At 35.0% G+C, this 9,884-nt stretch overlaps 1 protein-coding gene across 1 annotated transcript in view; it reads right to left on the bottom strand.

Moving 5' to 3' along the window:
* Positions 1–2,436: 2,436 nt before the first annotated feature.
* LOC308264450 (bifunctional heparan sulfate N-deacetylase/N-sulfotransferase 4) overlaps positions 2,437–9,884 on the bottom strand; it is a gene marked incomplete at both ends in the record, with an annotated part of 325,680 nt that continues 318,232 nt past the window's right edge. Inside the window, 2 exons of the mRNA XM_080697735.1 lie at positions 2,437–2,556; positions 4,672–4,774. Coding sequence (XP_080553861.1) covers positions 2,437–2,556; positions 4,672–4,774 — 223 coding nt within the window. The remainder of the gene's footprint in view (positions 2,557–4,671; positions 4,775–9,884) is intronic.

Genomic DNA, 9,884 nt, shown 5'->3' with positions numbered 1-9,884 from the left:
TTAATTTAATATTATGGATAATTAAATATACTACATATTGATTCAATGATTCTGAAGTGAGCAAAAGTGGAGAAAATCAGAATATCCTTCTTTTTCTTTTTGAGATGGCATCTTGCTGTGTTTTCCAGGCTGGCCTGCAACTCCTGGGCTCAAGCCATCCTCCTCCCTTGGTCTCCAGAGTAGCTGAAACTACAGTTGTGTAACACTATGCCCAGCATAAGATACTTTTAAAATGGAGATATTTTTTCTGTTTTATTACAGTGCAGAATTTCATAATCTAGACCCATCCAAGTAGCTTATTGCAAGATGAAGATAAATTATAGAGTTAAAATGTACTTTGTTACCTTCATTATCATTATAAGAAAAATGCACACATCAAGTGAAATAACCAGGAGAAAAGGGACTAGTTAACATCAGATAAGTTTTGTGTCAAATATGTGTAACTAGATAAATGGTACTATATACATTATTTTAAAATAAAAAAAATGCAGGAAAATGAGTCACATTGTTAAAAATCTATTGATGAGTTGGAGAATCTTGAGGTTCTGTCAGTTTTACCTGTGAAAAATATCTCCTTTCCATTCTATAAACATCTCATCCCACTGAGATTAAAAAAAATGTTATCTATGTCAAGAAAGAAAGAATTAGAATTTAAATGGGAAGAAACTAGTGAACATAAAATTGAGAGTTGGAAATACACTATTATTATTTTAGTGTGCTTATGGAATGCTGTGAAGCCCCCCCCCACACACACTCTAGTAATAAGGTTGAGGATTTGAGACCAATGGTCAACAGAGGAACCACAAAAATAACTGGTTTATGTCAACTCAGGCTCAAGAAAAATCATACATTTTCTGAAAAAAAGTTTGAATTTTCTATGCTGAAAAATCAATAGGGAAAAAACAAAATACAATAAAGTATAAATGCAAAATTGTTTTCCAAAATTAATATGTAAAAATTTGAATTCTCTTTTAGAATACCCTAATTTATTGTGCTTGCTTAAAACAACAACAACAAATAAATAAGACTGTTAGTTTGCTATTGAATTATTGCAAGCATAATTTCTCAAATTATAGAAAAAAGTAGTATTATTTACAGCCTATAGAAAAATTACTCTGGAGGAAGAAAGGATTGATGGGGAATATTACCAAAGTCAGTTTGATTTACTGTTCAGTGGAAATTTTACCTTCATGTATCACAGAAAAGATTAACAAATCCTTACTATATCATCATTGACAAATAGGATAAAAATCCACCTAGCATGACAATAACTTCCAAATAAGATAGGAACCTATATCTCTAAGACAGAAAAAAAAATCACTTTTCTAGAAATTAATTCTGGGATGACATGATTGAAAAATGAGTTCAAGTTAAAGAATAAGTGATGTTTGAGGAGGTGAATTTTAGACTATGTTTCTTTCTTAAAATAGGCATTAAAATATAATTGTCTACAATAGTAGATATATGAGGATATCTGAAAAATTCATGCTCTAAAAAAGGTTGAGTGTTAGATACTACATAGAAAGCACAGTGCCTCCCTACACCGGTGAACACAGATTAGTGTTTTCATACCATCTCTTATCAACAAAGTTTTTTTTTAAATCTTGGATAGTGAAAAAATATATAAAGTCTCCATCATTGTCAAGGTGGAAATATATATATAAATAGTATGCTAAGATTCTGGACCCATTTAAAGAGTCGTACACATAATAGTGATGTGTAAGATATGCAGTTACCCTTTCCTTTTGCCCAAAACTCTCTGACAGATTTTGTTGAAGCCATAATCCCAGGTTCACTGAGAATGACAAGCAGTGTCAGGTGAAATAGTAGTCTCAGTGAAGAGAGAACTTTTAAATAGACCTTTCTCATGAAAGGAAAACACAAATAATGAGAAGAATTTCATAAAAGGGAGTACAAGAGAGAAAGATACAGGTGAGCTAAAAATAATTTTTTTCCAAAAAAGAATGGGATTATTTAATTTATTTTCATAAGAAAGTTGTTTTTAAGTGAGTAATGGAGAAAGGTTAGCCCTTAATTCAGATATTCGGTTCAGCTAACTTCATTTACGACACCTCAGTCCTATCTTTTCCTCAATATTTTAATTTTTTTGCATATAGTCAGTATTACTAGTCATACATCATTTCTGAAATCTTCTAGTTAACAGAGGAATTGAGCTGTATGATGATCCCACTAGAAAATGGATAAGACCACAAAACCCCGCATTTTTCTTAAAAGCATACATAGGAATTAACGCTAGTAATTGGCAATGTGTGCACATGTAACAGTTTCCATTTTATGAAAACAATTGAGGGGGACTTATTCACACAGCCCTCTGTGGACAATCAAGTGCATTAAGGGGTTAAAAGTTGTGGAGTTTGTCTTTTCAACTTAATAGTGAAGAAAATATCTTGAGAGGCCCGATTCTCATCTCCAGTGCTATCTCACTTTCTGTAGCTCCTGTCTCAGCCATGATGGCAGAGGCTGCCCCAGTCTGTGAAGCAGTTTGGACAGTTCCACGTTATGATCTCGGTAGTAGTTCGAAAGGAAAGTTCTAGACTGAAAGCAAGAAAAAAAGAGACTCAAAGTAAGTTAGTTCATCAAACAAATTTAGGTAATCTACATTTCTTAAGTAATTCCCTTTCAGTATATTATTTCTTCGTTATTTTTCTTCAAGCATTGCTCATTTTTACTTTCTGAATTTTTTTATGAAAGTATAGTTGCAACATAAAAATAGGTCCAGGTTTATCCTCAGTATTGCATCTATCATTACAGTTCATAGTAATTGTGGGATCTGCACTGAGGAAATTGAGGGCAGAGTCTGAAAGTAGAGAATAATTAGGTAGGTACCTGATGAGAAACCAAATATATAGAAGTTAGCCAGATTTAAAAAATGCATATTTTCCTTTAAAAAATGGTCTAGAGAATACAATTAAAGTGAATATGCTCATTAAGAACTCATTAAGAAATTTAGCCGATGTTGTGGTACACACATGTAATTTCAGTACCTGGGAGGCTGAGACAGGAGGATTGCAGGTTTTAAAACAGCCTCAGAAACTCAGTGAGATCCCTTAGCAACTCAGACCCCTATTTCAAAATAAAAATTAAGAAGGGCTAGTATTGTGGCCTGAAGGGAGAATGCCACTGGTTCATCCCTAGTATCTCCCAAATTACCATAGGACAAAATATTTTAAATAGTCAAGAGACTTCTATTTCCAAACTATTATAATATTGCTGAAGCTGGATCTGTTTTGTAATTCTTATATTTTTTGAGACACTGGAGATATTACCCCTTATTAGATTAAAATGATGAAATATATGAATGGTCATGTTTAACTTTTATTGACATGGATTTTTAGAAAACAGAAAATTTGTAATTAGTCTTTGTTTCTTGATATTAATTCATATTATAACCCAAATACCCATAGATTTGTGTCTTTTTGGCAAAATAGTGTAGATAGATACTTTCCCTGTGTGAGTAGCAATGACCCAAACACGGTTTGTCCATCTGATTGAAGTTGCACCATATCTCCCAAGCCTTCCCAATTATTTTAACCCAAATGAGTCTCTTCTCTTTCTAAAACTTCCCTATTAACTGTTGAGTGTACTGTGGAAACAGATTTAAGACAACTACGTTTCATCTTGGAACACTGACCAGACATCTCATTATGTTTCTTCCCTTAAACCAGATTATAAACATTTCAAATTTGGGAAAAGATGTTTATAGTAGTAGTGGGAATAGTACATTGACTGTTTTTGGAAGACTAAATTGATTTGTGAAAAACCTTTTGAAATTATTGATTTCAAAGATAAAGTTTAAGGATCTTCTGGTACTTCAATCTCTATAGAAACATGTGCATCTCTTGTGTCCTCCCTTTACCTACTTTGCCTTAGGAGAAATGTTCACAGTATCTAGCTGAGTAGATTACTGGCTGTCTTCCCAACCTAGTTTAACTCTGTAGCATCTCTTTACATATCTTTACTTCGAGTAATATTTTTGCCTTTTCTAGTTTAGTTTGTCATTGCTTTACACATCCTCTTAAAAATCATTGACAGCTGGGCGTGGTGGCGCACGCTTGTAATCCCAGCATTCAGGAGGCTGAGGCTGGAGGATCACGGTTCACAGACAGCCTCAGCCACTTAGTGAGGCTCTCTGCAACTTAGTGAACCCCTGTTTCAAAACAAAGAATAAAAAAAAAACATGGCAGGGGGTGTAGCTCAGAGGTCAAATGCCTCTGTGTTCCATCCCCAGACCTGCAGGGAAAAAAAAAATCATTGATAATACTAGTTTATTCAGCATAATCTGGATTCCTACTATTTTATACTTGTATCCTTTCCATTTTTATATTAGTATCATGCACAGTATAAATATCAGACCTGTGTATTGTATATATAACAATAGCATTTGTATTTTTTTATCTAAAATCACTTGTTTACTAAATAATTTATTTAAGTGCTTTACACATGTAGAAAATAACTACTTTTCCATGGCTATTTATGTTTAAATTGCATTTTGACAGGAAACAATTTTTAGAGATTGTCTATCTTTAGCATCTTCTAAATGTGCAAACTATTGATCGTAAATAAATATCAGAAATAGGAAGCAAGTTTCAATTACTAGTTTTGAAAAAGTGACTACTTTTGCCAGAGTAATTCAAAGCAGTTAAATATTACCTCTGGATCCATTGGTGGATATTTTCGGCCTTTGCTTTTTCCAAGACACTTGGTCTTTCCTCCTTCTAGTAGTTGACACCAAAAACCTTTTTGCGGATCAAACCTATAATACATAATATGTAATGAGTGTAAACTATATACAGAATTTTCAGTGAGAGAGCATTACCAATTGGATAAAGTGTACTTCTGTATATGCATTGCTTAGATTTAATTTTCTTCATTTTACAGATATTCTGCTGATTGGAAAGAGGTTGAAATGGAAGAAATTGTGTAATTTTAGAGTACTAAGAAAAAAGTCATGTCTTCAGTTCAATTTTATGTTGAAATTAACTTAATTTCCATATTATACCTATGAAATTATTAAAAATCAAGAATCAACATCAAAATTTTACCCCATTTATAATACTTTTAGAAAATTGTATGTATTTATAAAAGTGATGTTCCTATCAAAATACATTGACAAATTTCTTTGAGATCATCCTATATGGTGTACATTAAAGAGGCTGAATGTAATGTGGGTATACTTCTTTGAAAATAAATATACATTCTGATTTTAAAAATACTGTATTATTTTTACAGATCAAAGTATTCAATTTGAAGAGCATAAAGATATAACTTAAAGCTGGGCATGGTGGCTCATGTTTGTAATCCCAGCAATTGGGAGGCTGAGACAGGAGGATAGTACAGGTTTGAAGCTAGGCTCAGCTACTTAGTGAGGCGCTCAGCAACTTAGTGAGACCCTATTTCCAAATAAAGTGTAAAATAGGTCTGGGAGTATAGCCTGGAGGTAGAAAGCCCCTGGGTTCCACCCCCATACCATTAAAAAAAAATATATATATATATACATATATATATATATGTTTAATATTGTTTTTAGACACAAAATAGAAACCATACAAAAAGGTGATCAGAAGATAAGACAACACGTCTTTTCTTTTGTTGAAGGCAGATAATTCTCTTGGTGATTTCAGATCCCTCTACTCTTAAAGACAATTCTAATGTATTGCTCCCATGGTTAGCACTAAGCCACAGAGGAAAGGATATATGGCTTAGCTGTTTTTTTAAATTCAAATATGTAAGAATTTTTGTTTAGGATTAACAAGGTAGGGAAAATAAAAGAATAAACCAAGTAAGAAGGAAAATTTTAAATTTATTGCTATGGGACTTACTGCATGCATAAAACATCGAAAAGGTTTGCATTTTTGTTGCTCAGCAGATGTTTTAGAAGGATGAAGCATAATTGACTGGGATGTAAAGTTAATTAGTTGCAGAATATTTTCTTGCCCTGGGCCCGTTCCTATAATACTGGTGCACCTGCAATTTGCTGCTCACATATGTGAACTCATTTAGGGTGAGAGGGAAATTTTCTTCACAGTTCCCTGCCCAACCTATTATTGGAGACCTGATCCTTGCAGTCCAAGTTGTCCTAGTACATGTTATCAATTAAAATTAAATACATCACTAGTTAAATGGATAAAAGGAAGACAGAGTCATTTCCAATCTGAATTTTTCAATCTGCACCTTGCCTATCACAGTCCTTTCTCCAGTTTTCATTAATTTCCCAAGAGGAAAAACAATTCAGTGTTGTGCAAAATGAGATGAGGATGTCGACGTTAACAGTGCCCCAAACAGCATTTTCTGCCTCAAGATGAGAATATTTAACTGCATTAAGGTAAAATACAGCACCAGCAACAAAGTCAAGATATTTATCTGCAGACCAAGAGCCTTTCCTTGCTTCCTGGTAGCATGGGGGAGGGGGGCGTCTTAGTGTGCTCTGCAGTCTCTCCTTTCTGCAGCTGTGGGGAAGCAAAGCTTTGTACAACCTGAGGAAGGAGAATCATCTAGAATACTAAAAGTCATTTTCTAAAAGAGGGTTTTATAACCTTGCATCCACGATTTTTCTATCCTGTTTTCACTTATTGCATGGACAACTTTTTATGCCCAAAGTTTAATCAAGGAATTTGTCTTTTCTAAGTTCTATCAACTCAGCTGAGTATGACGGCACATGCCTGTAAACCCAGTACTTGGAGGCCAAGACAAGAGAATCACAAGTTCAAAGCCAACCCCAGCAATTTAGTGAGGCTCTCAGAAATTTAGTAAGACCCTGTTTCAAACTAAAAATTAAAATAGGGCAGGAGATATGCTCAAAGGTAGAATGCCCCTGAGTTAAATTCCCAATATCCCCCTCCCCAAAGTTCTACCAACTCATTATTCTGTGGTTTTATTTTAGTAGGCATAGAATTGTGAAATTAATATGGAAAACATCTCAAATAACTGTTAGGCAAATTTTATGACAAGAGTTAGCTGACATTTGACTTCTTTTATTACACTGAATATCACTATAGTTAATAATTTTGTGATATGTGAGATATATTAAAATCCATGTTTTTTGTAGTTTGTAATCACTCTCTCAAAGTATATTACAGGTTTGTCAGACTGTAGACAACTATTTGTAGTAAACAGGATAAAAGCATTGCCCACACTGCTTCAGGAAAAGGTGTGTCAACATCAATAACTATTAAAGCAAAACACATTATAAGATGTTCCTACTTAATCAACAGGGCATAACTTGTGTTGTTATTTCCATGTGCAGGTAAAAACTTCATTAGGGTTGTTTTAGTGGATAAGGAGCAACCCAATCTTATTACTGCTTTTCCTGTCCCTCCATTACCTTCTCTAATTGTCTAATTGCTGATTCTAATCTACTGTGAACTGGGAAATTATATAATCAGGCTTGTTAGAATTTCATCTAAAATTCAATAGGCTTTATATCAGATGTTTTGGGGGACTATTTATGGGTAAAATTTATGCCTTTTACAGTATGTTTTGGCTACTTGGAGGTTTTATTTTTGCTTCTTTACATTTTTAACACTTTATTTATTTATTTTGGTACTGGAGATTGAATCCAGGGGCATTCTACCTCTGAGCTACATCTTTAACCCCTTTTCAATTTTTTATTTTGAAACAGGGTCTCATGAATTTACTGAGAGCCTCACTAAGTTGGTGAGGCTGGCCTCAAACCTGTAATTCTTCTGTCTCAACCTTCCAGGTTCTGAGATCACAGGTGTACACCACCGAACCCAGCTCATTTTCCCCATTTTATTATTATTATTATTATTATTATTATTATTATTATTATTATTTTGTGTGTGTGTGTGTGTGTGTGTGTGTGTGTGTGTGTGTGTGTGTATTACTGAGGATGGAACCCGGGGATCTTCTACCTCTGGGCTACACTCTCAGACCTATTTTATATTTTATTTGGAAGCAGGGTCTCTTAAGCCAGCTAAGGCTGGCTTCAAACTTGTGGGATCCTCCTGTCTCAACCTCCCAAGCACGGGGATTACAAGCGTGTACCACCACTTCCGGTTTCCCTATTTTAAGTACCTTGATACATTTCAGATTTTATTTCCCCAAGATATCTGCAACAATATCTCCAGTCCCACATGCTCCTCTGTAGCACCATTGTCTTTCCTTATCCAGTGGTGGAAACTTGTCTCCCTTTCTTGTGACCACCGTGGCCATAATGCAGCATAGCAATGCTGTGTGACTTGCTAATCCAGGCCAGAGAAGTCCCTGGGTTTCTGGGACCACACATTCCCTTGACATGTCACTTGCTCTTGGAACACAGTGACTGTGAGAAAATCAAGCACCAGTAAGGGCCCCTGAAGACTTTATTTTATTGAGCTCAGCCTTTGAGTCATCCCAGTCTATGAGCCAAAGATTTGAGCATACCCAGATGGTCAAGTCTTCCCAGTCATGGCCTCAGCTATGGGTAAAAGCAAGCAACCTGGTTGTGTCCGGACTCATTCATGACCTTACAATCCAGATAAAGCTGTCCTTATCTGCCAATGTACAAGAAGTAGACAACTGCAACATTATACGTCATTGTATTTGGTTATAAATAATTAAATGCAGAAAACATTAATTTGCTTCACTCTCAATTATTCCCCCAAATTTCTCATTTTTAGAGAGGAAATTCTGGTCATCAATGTTAAATTTTCAATTTGTGAATTACTCAGAGAAATACTATATCTTTTTTCACCTTTGCAGATTCAATTTCTAAGTCATTTTCTGCAGAGTTCTTGTAAAATGTTTAGTTTAGCTGAGCTTGGTGGCACAGGCCTGTAATCCCAGTACATAAAAGACTGAGGAAGATCGCAGGTTTGAGGCCTGCTTCAGCAATTAATCAGACCCTGTTCTAGCAAAACAAATACCCAATCAAGAAATGGGTAACTGAATTGAATAGACATTTCACAAAAGAAGAGATACAAATGGCCAATAGATACATGAAAAGATGTTCAACATCATTAGCCATCAGAGAGATGCAAATCAAAACTACGCTGAGATTCTATCTGACCCCAATCACAGTGGCAAGCATAAAGAAATCAAATAATAACAAATGTTGGTGAGGATGTGGGGAAAGAGGAACTCCTTTACACTGTTGGTTGGAATGCAAACTAGTTCAGCCGCTATGGAGATCAGTGTGGAGATTCCTTAGAAAACCAGGAATGGATCTACCATATGATCCTGGGTATTTTTCCAAAGGGGTTAAAATTAGAGAACTACAGTAACATATGCATACCCATGTTCATAGCAGCACAATTTGTAATAGCCAAAATATGGAACCAACCTAGGTCTCCATCAACAGATGAATGGATTGCAAAATTATGGGAAATACACACAATGGAATTCTATTCAGCTATAAAGAATAACAAAATCATGCCATTTTCAAGAAGATGGAGAGACCTGGAAAACATTGTTAAGTGAGATCAGCCAAGTATAGAAAGAGAAGGAACATATATTTTCTCTAATATGCCCACATTAAGGAGTATTAGGAATACCAGAGAGACCTCAGATAATGGAGGGGAAACTTCAGCAAAGCTGAAATGGAAGGGTAGGAGAGGAAGAAGGCTGATGTTGATTAATGGAGGAGCTACATTCAAATATGTATAAAAGTATGAAAGTAGCATGATCAACCTGGATATTCATTGTTGGGATGGGGGGAGGCAAAGTAGGGGGAGGAGAGGGCACCAAGCACAGTCTGAAAATATGTCATTTTCAATATGATCCACATAAAATAAATTTAAAAATTAAAAAGGGGCTAGGGGTATAGATCTAACTTAAAATGTTCTTGATTAATCTCCAGCAACACACACACACACACACACACACACACACACACTTAGTTAACCAAACTGATAGTTGAGGAAAGC

Source organism: Muscardinus avellanarius (genome assembly GCF_963383645.1).
Source record: "Muscardinus avellanarius genome assembly, chromosome: 6".
NCBI lineage: Eukaryota > Metazoa > Chordata > Mammalia > Rodentia > Gliridae > Muscardinus > Muscardinus avellanarius.
The sequence above is the reverse complement of the archived record's forward strand: the minus strand, read 5'-3'. Positions and strand labels throughout refer to the sequence as shown.